The sequence below is a fragment of the Sebastes fasciatus genome, chromosome 17 (genome assembly GCF_043250625.1).
Source record: "Sebastes fasciatus isolate fSebFas1 chromosome 17, fSebFas1.pri, whole genome shotgun sequence".
Classification (NCBI taxonomy): domain Eukaryota; kingdom Metazoa; phylum Chordata; class Actinopteri; order Perciformes; family Sebastidae; genus Sebastes; species Sebastes fasciatus.
The window spans coordinates 14,656,701-14,669,746 of NC_133811.1; the positions used below are offsets into that span (position 1 = coordinate 14,656,701).

Consider the following 13,046-nt stretch of genomic DNA (forward strand, 5'->3'; position numbering starts at 1 on the left):
CGTCTTTCTTAACATTACCCCGACAGACTTCCCCTTCCTCCTCCGCCTTTTCCTCCTCATCCTCTTAAAGGGTGAGCTCTCCCAAATTACAGAGAGATATTTCCTCACCTATCTCCAGTGGTATTTAGCAAACTACCTGCTTTTTTTGAGTGTTTGCAGAGCTTATGACGTTGCAAAACATTTTCATATTCTTAATCTAAACCTCTCTTACTTCTTTCTGTGAGGTTTCCTCATACGAGACTTCCAGTTTGCATTACCAAACTCTCTTAACAGCACAAACTTGTCATAAATTGCTAGTTTCAACATGATGAATGCCACCTGTTCATGAGTGGGTGCATGTTCCTGAGATGAGTTTCATTCATTTAATCTACATCTCTAGTTGCACTTCACACAGGTTATTCTTAACAGTTTCAAAAGTAAAGGAAGCTTAAAGTCATCATATGACCTTAACAATACTATCTTTTCTTTACTCCGAGTCAACCATGTCTATGATTTTAAATTTTTTTTAGCCTCCGCGCTGGCCACAGCCGTGGCTGGAGGTATTATGTTTTTGGGTTGTCCTTCCGTCCATTCGTACATACATTCTTGTGTATTGAACGTCTGGAGGGAGTTTCTTCAAATTTCATCCACTTAGACTTAAGGAAGAACTTATTAGATTTTGATGGTCAAAGGTCAAGGTCACTCTGACAAAACACGTTTTTGGCCATAACTCAAGAATTCATGTGAGTTATGACATGGATTTAAACTGAAACTTCACTAGTTGGTGGAGGCATACAACTGCAAAAACGTTAATTATAGTTTTATTACTGTTGTTTTCACTTGCAAAACACAAAGATGTAGGCACGAGGGTGGGATATGGATGATGGTTAATGCAAGGGGAGGAATATGGTGGCATGGTCATAACAGAAAACCACAACATAACATGTTACCAGTAACTAACCATTTTTCTTTTATTTATCTGTAGCTGTGGGTGCCACAGCAGTGTACCCCATTGATCTGGTGAAGACACGCATGCAGAACCAGAGAGGCAGTGGCTCCCTGGTGGGAGAGCTTATGTACAAAAACAGCTTCGACTGCTTCAAGAAGGTGATGCGCTACGAGGGCGTCTTCGGCCTTTACCGAGGTCAGTACGCATGGACACAAATTTTAAACCTCCCATTTTTTTAACGTGTAATGTAAAATATCTACATACAGTACTGTTAGTCGTTGTTGCAAACTGCAGTTGATAACATCTTTGAGGCCTCCATGCAGCATTTATACTGCATTAATAGTGCAGCAGTAGAGCTGCAGCAATAATTGACTAGTTGTCAACTATTAAATCAATCCGCAACTATTTTGATAATCGATTAATTGGTTTTGAGCTGTTACCCCCGCGACCTGACCCCAGATAAGCGGTTGAAGATGGATGGATGGATGGTTTGAGTACTTTTTTCAGAAAAAAAGTAAAAACTCTCTGATTCCATCTTCTTAATTGTGTACCCAATATTTTTAACATACAATATTCTTTCTGTTATTAAGTCACAACTAAAATAAATTGCCCAAAATCCATCCCCAAATTTGTATTTACAGACAGCTTTCAGGAAAAACAACTCACAGGCAGTCAAATCCACAAAACAGGTTTAAAAAAAAGCTGAGATGTGACAGAAGAAAGAAGAAGCGGACAATAAGAGTGAAGAGAAGGAAGAGGAGAAGAAAAGTGTAGGGTGGACAGGAGGGCTGTGTGAGTTCACCTCTCTGTTGACCTGTCTCCTTTGAAGTGATTACCGGCTGGCTGGGGACTTTCAGAGCAGGACAATGAACGTCACACGCAAGGCCACATACCTTTAGGACTGTGTCACGACGCGGTGATGTTGCATGTCTGGACTGACACACTCATACGGACGCATGCACAGACAGAGCAGACACACAAGTATGTAGGCATGCACACACGGACGTGCAGGCGACTGCTTGGGCATTCAGGTACGCACATACCAGGGCACGACATCCCTAATGACTACCTGCCCTGTCTTCAGAAGCCGGGGTTAGGGTGTCTGTGTCGGTATTGTTGGGGTCGGATTGAAGAAGGATTGAAAAAAAGGTCCCCTGGAAGAGTGGCGGGGCCTTTTTAAAATCCCATGATTCTGATTGACAGCACCGGGCTCCCGAGAGGAAACTTGAATGCCTGAATTTCTGCGGGAAACACAAAGGCCATCAAGAGTGGAATGGCTTCACAGACGCAGAGACAGACAGGCCTGGCTCCAGATAGATGGCCAGACAGGTATCCTGACAGCCAAACTGTAGTTATGTAATATAAGTTGAAGGCGCCTTCACTGAAAACCTTGTCGGAAAAAAATCTGCCGAGTGAAGAATGTGGATCAGCAGTACAAAATGGTAGAGCTGCAACTATTAATCGATTAGTTGTCAATAGGTCTGTCAATCAATTCAAATATTTAATCGCGATAAATCGCACGATTGTCTATAGTTAATCGTGATTAATCGCAACGTGTATATTTTCTGGTTTCTTTACTCCTCTATGACAGTAAACTGAATATCTTTGAATTGTGGACAAAACAAGACATTCGAGGACGTCATCTTGAGCTTTGGGAAACACTGATCAACATTTTTCTCCGTTTTCTTACATTTTATAGACCAAACAACGAATCGATTCATCGAGAAAATCATCGACAGATTACTCGACAATGAAAATAATTATATATAGCCCTACAAAATTGGTGAACTAAGGTAGCATAATGCCGGGATGTCTCATAAACAAAACGGCACAGGAGAAACAGGAGCATCCTTTTATGGGATGATTTAGCCAAAATAAATGAGGTGTATTTACCCATGTCCTGTCGTGTGCATGCATGTATATTCAGTGTTGAAGAAAGTATGTCAAAAGAATTAAAAAATGATTTTGGTTTGCTTTTTTATGAGGTCCTGGCATCAGGTCCTTTTGCCAAGTTCCAAATTGAGTATATGATTATGTGTGTGCGTGAGTGTGTGTGTGGCCTCGCTACACACAAACTACTGTAGACTAACTGTGTTTTTTACTTTGAGGAAAGTGTATGTGTGTGTGTGTGTGTGTGTGTGTGTGTGTGCGTGTGTGTGCTTCTTGCCTTAGGCCTGGGTAGGGGGCCAAGTTTCATTGTGCTCTGTTGTGATTATTTTGTTTATTTTTATCCTGCTCTGGTTTGTAATTGAGGTCTGCGTAAACTTTTGGTCGGTTTGTTTTATACTCTGCCCTTTTTTTTCCTATTCTGGGAAGCAGTTTCTCTCTCTTCATCCTCTCTTTACCCCTTCTCCCTCTCTCTCTTGTTGCTACTCTGATGTCCCCACACTCCACATCAATAGATTTCATTAGCGTCTGGAGGATCTCGCCGGGTCAGACGCATGCGGCGGGAAGCCACACATCATGTGGAGTGTATGGAAGTGGTATATGTATATGCATGCATGTGTATGTGTGTGTGAGTGGGTAGGGGTACCACAGCACTTTTTTTTTTCTAATCATCTCGTCGTTTTCTAATGATAGGTCTTGTACCACAGCTACTGGGTGTGGCGCCCGAGAAAGCCATAAAGCTCACAGTAAGTCACTGCGTTAGAAAGCACATAGACACACAGACAGTTATCCATGAAGTTCTGCCATTGCTTCAACCTTTTGGATAGTATCACACATAATACACAAATATATGTGAATAATGACCCACTGTAGTGTTACATGCACATAACCTGATTTATTATGTTCATTTTCTACATTTTCAGGTGCTGCATAAAACACTGTATATTGACTGCATATTCATGTCATGTTCCAGCTTTAAAAACCCTTGGTCTTTGCCTGATCTTGTAACCTTTGTGTTTCCAGGTCAATGACTTTGTGCGAGGAAAGAACAGACAGAAAGATGGCTCAGTCCCACTGGCAGCTGAGATCCTGGCCGGTGGATGTGTAAGTCTCAAGTCAACTGTTGTTACATTTCGTAATGAGAACTTATTTGCTTGTTTGCCAGTAAAGTGTAGAACTAAGTCAGTGGTAACAACCTGGACAGAATTTAAAGGGGACATATCATGAAAAACTCACTTTTTCAGTGCTTGTGCACATACATCTGGGTATTTGGAGTGTTAACCAACCCACAAACTGTGAAATATCCAGTCAGTTTTTTTGTGGGCTAGTATTCTAAGTGACTAAAACAGCAGTGCTGAGAACTTTTCTTAAATAAGTGAGAGTGTCTAATCACACCCAGCAGTCACACTTCTTCGCTAAGGTAAAAGTTCCTCCCAGTTCTTCTATCAGGGTCTATGAGAACCCAAATCTCTCCTACGAGAGAGAGTGGTGTCAGTATGAATATGGCCACAGATATTCAGCATGTTTGCAACAGTGTGCGAGTACTATATTTCACATATTACACATATTTCAGTTTTCACCTCCTTTTCCATAAAAGCCCAAACATGGAGCCCCTCTCTCCCTCTTCATCATCCCGGCTCTTTAAAGTGCACTGTGCTGAAATGATGCAGTACAGTACACAGACAGTGTGTACAACTCTAAGGCAGCATACATCTCTTAACTATGTTTACCTGTTTTCTGAGCACCGCCCCTCTGACAGTTGAGCAGACAGACGTGGATCTGTTTGGAGTCCAGAAGTCGCTGTTTGTTGATGGAATGTGTTAAAGATCACACATGAAAGAGCAAATGCGCATACTGTACATGCTCGCAGGAGTGTGCACATGTATGACAAACACAAGAGCATACAGGTGCACGAACACACACACACACACACACACACACACACACACACACACACACTTACAGGGAGGAGATGAAGATTGACAGCGGCTGCTACCTGAGACCCCGACCAGTCTGTTACCTGCACCCCTCCCATCATAGGTTTTGATCACTGAGCTGTCACAGTCTACCCCCAACGCATGCATGCACACACACACACACACACACACACACACACACAAACACACGCACACACTGCGAGTCCACCAAGGCCGGCAGCTTTAGCCTGAGCAAATGAAAGAAGGTCTTTCACTCAACCCTCTTTTGATGCTGATCACTAAAGCAAAGTATTTCAGGATACACAAGTCATTATGGGTTTAGCTCCACTCAGGCACATTCAATTGACCTTATTAGTTCTACGAATATGTTTAAGAAATGTTTTAGCACAGTAGATTTGCTGTACATTTTTGTTTTGTTTTGTGACAGAGACAAAAAATTAAAAAAAGTATCTTAACCACCGGAAAGCAAATATACTAAAGAAATGTTCTGCACTGTACTGGGTGTGAAAAGTAGTGGTTGCCTTTTTTTTTTTTTTTATTATTATACAACCCATATGGATTCAGAAGCAGAACCATAACAGATGCATAGGGAGAGGAGAGGATAAATGTAGAGGAGAGGAGTGTGGATGGATGGATTTTTCCTCTTTTCCTCCGTGAGCCGTCGTGACAGCTCCTTTCATCCTGGCTGAGGCCCCGGTGTTAGTGCTGGCACTGCACTCTGCCTGCCACTTTATCTAACACACACATATGCACACACACATGCATGCGCACACGCACACACATGCACGCACGCTCACACACACACACACACACACACACACACACACACACACACACACATAGACGTCGAACCCTCCTGAACCCTGTTTTAGTGAGGCTCCAGCCGCAGCACATGAAATCTGTTTATATCATTTGGTAGCTGTGAAAGTGTTGGTTTGGACCACAGTGTCAGCCTCGGGTCCACAGTCTGTAAAGCAAAAGACAGAAAGACGGAGAAAAACAGCGGAAACAGTAATGTTATATGTTCGCTTTCCGTGTAGTAAACTTGTCTCAAAGCATCTTTATCTCCTCTTAATGTGCTGCATCATCCTTTTTCTCTGCTCACCTACCCTTTCCTCTCCTCTTCCTCCCTACTCTCAGCCTCTCTAAACCCGCGGCTCAGCACCATTAAGCTCCAGCGCGGGTTGCCAGTTTCTAATGATTATTTGGTATAAACGGCATGCTCCGTTGACTGAGCTGGCTGGATGCTTATCTGGCAGTTACTGGCCTTACATTTTCGGACTTAAGTTACACAAAATACTTACTGGGTCATTGCTGAGAGGGCGGGGTGGGGTAAGACTGAGAGTCAAAATACAGTAATACTTTGTCCGTGTTCATTGCGAGCGTAGCACAGTTTGCATGGTCGGTTTAAATCTTTGTAATGAGTTTCTTATTCAAGCCTGATGTGAATTATAAAACCTTATCAGAGAATCTAATACTCACACACCTGCACATGTAGCATGAAAAGTACAAATGAATTGTTATTTATGGCTAATGTAGTGAGTGGTTGGCGTGTGTATTTGTGTTGGGGGGTTGGGGGGGGGTTTCCTCAAACTTTACTAAGCTCTTGGTATGCTCTCTGCAGCACACTCACACACACGTAGCCAGGAGCTGTGATGCGTGCATAAGGTGCTGACGTCCCAGGTTTCTAAGGATCACCTTGCCTTGTAATTACCTGAGAATCATCAGAGAGCCGCCAATGCTGTCACTCCATAATCACAACCCTCAACCTCTCTGCCTCAACCTCGACCTTCCCTCACTTCTCTTTGTTTTGACTACTCCTCTCTCTTGTTTCTGTCTCACCATCTTTCTCTCTCTCATTAGCTCATTCTGTTTATTTGTCTGATCCTCTCGTTTCTATTCTCTCTTGTCCTGGATGCTCAACATTTTTGGAGTTATTGTGAGGAGGAACGTGGGATGGTGAAGTGCACAATAAGCTCACTCCTTTTTATCTCGTGTTGTCGGGGCCCTAATTGTCAGCTCATCTCTCTGAACAATGTTGTTGTTTACTCTCCTTGAGTAAAACAACATCTCCATCTCCAGTCTCATTAGTATCCAATTGAAGCAGCCAACACTGCTAGAGGCCGGAGCCAATAGCCTCTTGATGCTCAGGTTATTAGCCGGCACGTAATCAACTCGGTTATTTCCATAAAACAAGTCATAAAGAGTTAGCGTGTGAGATGTAGCAGCTTTGGAGCGACAGCCCTCCTGCTATTCACAGCCTCTCGTCGGGTCTGGAAGGGAAGCCGTAGCCCACCATACTCTGTGTTATTTAAAAAGCGGCTGCACACACCTTCAATGAGACTATTATGATCTCTGTCTCTCCCCCCGCCCCCTCTCTTCTCGTAGGCAATATATGGCAACACTTAAAACTGAGGGAAATTGGGCAAAAAAAAATGCCCATGTTGCAGATTGGAGCTTCCCGTAAGGCAGGAGGCGACGAGCACAATCCATCATTCATAACGAAGCGACTGAAGGCGGAGGGAGAAAAGGAGAGAAACAACAACAAACAGACCAGGCCTATTTAAGACAGAAATGGCGCCATGGCAACCGATTGCTATCTAATTGCGATGTGCCGCCCTTTTGCGTGTAGCTACAGTAACCACTGGCAACCGTAGCAAGAGAGAGACAATATTGGAGAAGATGAGAGAGATCGTTTGAGAGGAGGTCAAAGCAAAGAAGGGAGAGAGAGACGACGCTGGGAAAGACATTTAGAGGGAGAGAGAGAAACAATTAAAGGAAAAAAGTCAGAAAAAGACCAATATAAATCTTCAAACGGTGTAAACATTTCTCAGTATCAAGAAGCATTCTGGAAATGCCGTCACGTTCCCCGACTAGACACAGTTAACCATTTGTCTCGCCACAACTCCACCACAGCAGTTACCTCTTATACTTAAAAGCCCTGCCGACCTGAAAGGCAAAGAAACCAGTCTGAACTCGCCACAGTATTGTTGCCCTCACAAGTACAGGGTTTGGAGAAACGGTGTGAAGTGAGAGGTTGGAGGAGAAAAAGGAGAAGTCAGAGTCCCCGCAGGGTCTGTGTGATGAAGACAAACAGCTGACAGACTCCACTGCATCAGCTGGATTTCCCGATAGTCTCCCTGTACTCTCCTCCTCTCTTCATGTTTGTTTTGCAGCTGGTTGCTGAGGAGGCACTATTGCTGAGTTGCATCACTCGCTGCAGTTGCGTTCAAGCAAGAGAATAGTTACACTTTCAATCTTGATTGTATTATCAGTGTTGAAATTAATGCTTCAGTGGAACTCAGACAACTCACTCAAAATCTCATATTAAACACAAAATGTATGTTGAAATTGGGTGTTTATTTGTTGCAGCCAATATATTAAAGTCAGTTTTCATGTTTAATTTAAGTGTCCAACTCTTCTTGAAGTTTGTTCCATTGATTTCTGTTTGTTAATCTGCTCCTCCAGGCTGGCAGCTCCCAGGTGATCTTCACCAACCCTCTGGAGATTGTAAAGATCCGTCTGCAGGTGGCAGGAGAGATCACCATGGGGCCGAGGGTCAGCGCCCTGTCCGTCATCAGGGACCTGGGCTTCTTTGGACTTTACAAGGTGATAAACATCGTTGGGGTCAGAGGTGCATGTGTAGTGCACAAGTCTGAGCCACAAATCATTCTTCATGTGCCCTTTTATACCTCTGTTACAGTATTTTAATGCTTGTGGTCTATTTTGATTTGATCTGCTTGCATCTTGTCAGATAATGGTTTGTATTTTATGGGCACCCACAAGTCTCCCCTTTACAGACATGCCCACTTTATGATAATCACATGCAGTTTGGGGCAAGTCATAGTCAAGTCAGCACACTGACACACTGACAGCTGTTGTTGCCTGTTGGTCTGCAGTTTGCCATGTTATGATTTGAGCATATTTTTTATGCTAAATGCAGTACCTGTGAGGGTTTCTGGACAATATTTGTCATTGTTTTGCATGTTAATTGATTTCCAATAATACATTTATACATATATTTACATAAAGCAAACATATTTGTCCACTCCCACGTTGATAAGAGTAATAAATACTTGACAAATCTCCCTTTAAGGTACATTTTTAACCGATAAAAAAAGTGATTAATTTGCGATTTAATCGTGATTAACTATGGACAATCATGCTATTAATCGCGTTTAAGTGTTTTAATCGACTGACGGCTCTAAAAGAAACACAATATTCTCAGTCCTATCTGAAGTTTTCAGACAGATTTTTTTGCTCAAGTCACAGTAGGATCAGAGAGTAGAGTTGCATTATTCTGGGGAATTTAGAGATGCACAAAATGTACTTTTCCTCCATTCCTCTCTACAGTAGAATTGTCACCGTCATAACTTCCACCGACCATCAATCAGTCCGTCTGCCCCATAACGCACAAACCCACTTTTTCATTTTGTCTCATTCCCAACTTATATGGAAGCATGCAGCTCTTTAATTTCTGCCCATAAGTGACAGTGGGAGACCCATTGGTAAGAATATTCACTTTAAAACAATCAATAGGCTGAAGAAAAGTCAGGTCACTACAATATATCAGTATAAACATTGACTACTTTGATGATAGAACTCTTGGAAAGTAGACATAACTCACATTTATCTTTAATTGAGAGGTGAACAGTCAGACGTGGAGGAAGCCCAAAGCCATATTTTTTATGTAACGCTGAATTTCAAGTTAGATTTGTTGCGACCAGATTAATTAGACGTCCAGTATGCATATTCTATTGTATTTTCGTCAGCCTCACAATTTCACAGCAATCCATTATTTCTCATTACTGTTATGACTAAATCATATGTGATTTTTCTATTAACTATTGTACAATTATACATTACTTTACCCCACATCAGTCATCATTTAAATCAACAATTCCATGTGGTCTTCTGTTCAAGAACAAGAAAAGACACAATTTATGCTAAAAGCTGTATTTAACCTTAATTGCCGTAATTGGTATTTTTCAATGGCACGGGGCTAAAAATTACAGTGCACTGTTTGACCATATTAGAATTGTATGATGATTATCCACCCGACACATTGTAAAGCAAGCGTGAAAGATTATAGTGTCATAAGGGGCAATAAAAAATATTGTTGCGTTGGTGTGTTTTAAAGAATATTTTCTTATATTCTTATAAATATTATGACTTTTAACATCGGCCTGTTCGCCACCAGTGAGATGGACAGGCACATAGTGATTTTTTTTTTTTGGATGCTACCAGTTAGCAGCTTAACTGGCTAGACAAGGACATTAGCCCTCAGGGTAAAACAGAGCATGTCTAATTAAATTACATAAATAAGTCCTAATGGGGCTCGGCGGGGGACGTTCTGCTTCAACTGTAAACATAATCAACTGTGAAAATGTCAATCTCATACCTGCGGTTGCATTAATTTGCAAGTAAGATGATGGCACTTGTGTTGTCAAATTCCAAGTAGTAAACTATTTTTCAATGAAGATATCTAGCCTTTCTTAGACATGACTTTAATTTATATAGTCTGCTGATTGTTTACTACACTGGATCTCATCCCTGAGACTGCGTCCGAACTCCTTCACTCCTTCACTGCTCCCTACTCACCATCCAGGGAGTTTTATGTAGAAGACTATATAGTGAGCTCATCGGCAAAATGAAAAGACACTTTTGGACACTACTCGGGTCATTTTCTCTGCGCCGTTAATTACATCACTGCTGTTGCACAATTAAAACGAGCTGTTTGAACGTTGGCTGGTGGACCATTCATAATAAATACGACATGCATTTTTGTGCTAAATACATATTATACTGAACGCATTTTCCTAAATCGATAAATACAAAGTACTTTGTGGCTGTTTGGGTTGTGATGCGCTGCTCTGCTCACATTAAGACAGATTATTTTCACGCCACAACTCAACGCCAAAATGTGTATTTAGCCTGTGTTGTTTATTATTAATATTTGTTTAGGTTGCACACATTCTTTTCGGTTGCTGTCACTTCCGTTAATAGGCACTTTATTAACTTGTTCACTTGGATGGCAGGATTGAGACAAAGAAGGTGAGTTAGGCTCTGATATTTTCTGTTGACCATCACCTACTTTAGTTATTCCAGTACAGTTATTGCTTTTAATTCTTTTCATTTCATAAACAGCATAAACACATCTTGACTTACGTATTGATTTCATTAAACGAGTCACAGTTAAGAGCCTACTTAGCCTCTTAGCGACTTCTTGATTGATAGTAGTCGCTACACATGGGTTTGTCTCAATCATGCTGCATGATGGTATATAGTGCTCGGTTAGTGGCCATCAGGTGTACACTACTTTTCGCAATGCATTGTGGGATACTTTGAGTCCGCTATATAGGGTAATAATTCTCACTATACATTTGGACAGCACTACTAAATGGCAAACGTGAGTGATATCGGACGCAGCCTGAGTCTCCCAGGTTTGTCTGTCTGCTGATGTGACCACCTGTCAGCTCAGACAACTTCCACGTAAACCTTTAGGTTCTTTTAACAAGGCTGTAACAGAGTGCGGAGCCTCCTCTTGTCTCCGTCTACCTGCCTCTTGTTCCTGTGTTCCTCGTCTCCAGTCATCTGTCTGTGAGAATGCTGCTCAATGCTGCGTTACCCATATGAGTGTGTGGTAAATGTGTGCATGCTTGTGCACATACTTCATTGTGTTCGTCTCCTGGTCCATGCATAGAGAGGAGACAAAGTACATTGAGAAAGTAGTAGCGGTGTTGGCGGTGGCGGTGGTGGTGGTGGTGGTGGTGGTGGTGGAGGGGAGGCGGGGAGGAGACGAGCTCCAGCCTGCAAACCCCAGACGGGCTGGCTCCGGAGGGGCTGCACCCAGGCACAGAGCTGCCTTTGTCAGGGTAATTATCCTGACGCTCACCCTCCACTGGTGGAGCTACCGGTTGGTAGGGTGGCTAACGCACTAGCGCCACCATTCACCACTGGGGGAAAGTTGTCAGTGTAGGAATATCGGACCACAAGTTTCATGTTTATGGCCTTTTTTTTTTGCGTGTAGTACATCAGAGGCATTTTATGCATGTTCTCACTCAACAAAATCATGTCATTTCATCTCAAGGATTCAATGCACACACTCTCAGCCGCCACTTTGCGAGTTCATTACCCAAACCAAACACCATTACCCTGATATTAAGGCTCCCAGTCCCTGTGACGCTGCTTGTCTGTCCTGCCTCGATAGAATCTCCCAGCTTTCAGCAGCCGCTCGGGCCCCCGCCAGCCAGCAGGAGGGACAGGCAGACAAGAAGTGCCAGAGGAAAGAGAGGGAAAGAGATAGCACAGGTATCTGCCAATCCTCTCTCTGTTTGTGTGTGTGTGTGTGTGTGTGTGTGTGTAGGAACCAAAGGATTATCCCATAGGAGTTAAATGAGGCCTGTCCAAAACAGGGAGACCCTGCCCAGCTCTTTAAACGCCTTCTGTTGACTATAGCTGCTGTATCAAGGAGGTGGCAGCGGGCCAACAGGCTTGAAATACAGCAGGAAACTCAATAGGCTTGATGATATAGTGTTGTTTACAGTGGCAGACAAGGAGTCATCTTCGTCAGCCAGTCTGTCTTTCTCTGCTTTTCCCCCACTCTTTTTTTTTTTCCTGTCAGCTTTGCTTTTGGAGCAGCCTCCCTCACCTGCTGCCGAGGACACAGATCGTTTGCATATGGAGAGACATGATTTGTTTGGCATGTTGTGGTCGATATTTCACTCTGCTTTAAGAGTTCCAGGAGTCTTTTTGGAAGTAGTTTCTTTGGCGGTAACATCAGTTGATGCTTGAATATCTGGTTCGCGAACAGACAGTTGTGGTTAGAAAAAAAAAACCAATCCATCTTTAGAGAGCCGAGCCAGAAGTGACGGTTTGAATACCCCCCGAGCTCCATCACTTATTCTCCGCTCTTCTTTCTGTTTATGCTTGTCTTTGGTTTCCCCTTTCTGAGAGTTTAGCTCTCTTAAATCCAATATTATGAACTAAAACATCTCCTTTTTCACTCTTGACTGTCTTTCTGTAGGGTTCCAAGGCCTGTTTCCTACGGGACATCCCCTTCTCAGCCATCTACTTCCCCTGCTACGCCCACCTCAAGGCTCGCCTCAGCGAGGAGGACGGACGGATAGGGCCAGCCAAGATGCTGTTAGCTGCAGCGCTGGCAGGTAAAATACTTCAGCCCTTCAACAGGAAAAAAAATAGAGAAGTAGTATCAAGTTTAGAGGCAAAGGTTAGTTTTATGTTTCCAGATAACATTTTTAAAAAACTGTTTTTGCAAGAATTATACCCGTGGG

At 42.8% G+C, this 13,046-nt stretch overlaps 1 protein-coding gene across 1 annotated transcript in view; it reads left to right on the forward strand.

Annotated features, from left to right (window-relative positions):
• slc25a13 (solute carrier family 25 member 13) overlaps positions 1 to 13,046 on the forward strand; it is a 52,097-nt gene that overhangs the window by 31,520 nt on the left and 7,531 nt on the right. The window contains exons 11-15 of the mRNA XM_074612823.1: positions 965 to 1,123; positions 3,509 to 3,561; positions 3,839 to 3,919; positions 8,221 to 8,361; positions 12,779 to 12,917. Of these exons, the coding sequence (XP_074468924.1) occupies positions 965 to 1,123; positions 3,509 to 3,561; positions 3,839 to 3,919; positions 8,221 to 8,361; positions 12,779 to 12,917 (573 nt within the window). The remainder of the gene's footprint in view (positions 1 to 964; positions 1,124 to 3,508; positions 3,562 to 3,838; positions 3,920 to 8,220; positions 8,362 to 12,778; positions 12,918 to 13,046) is intronic.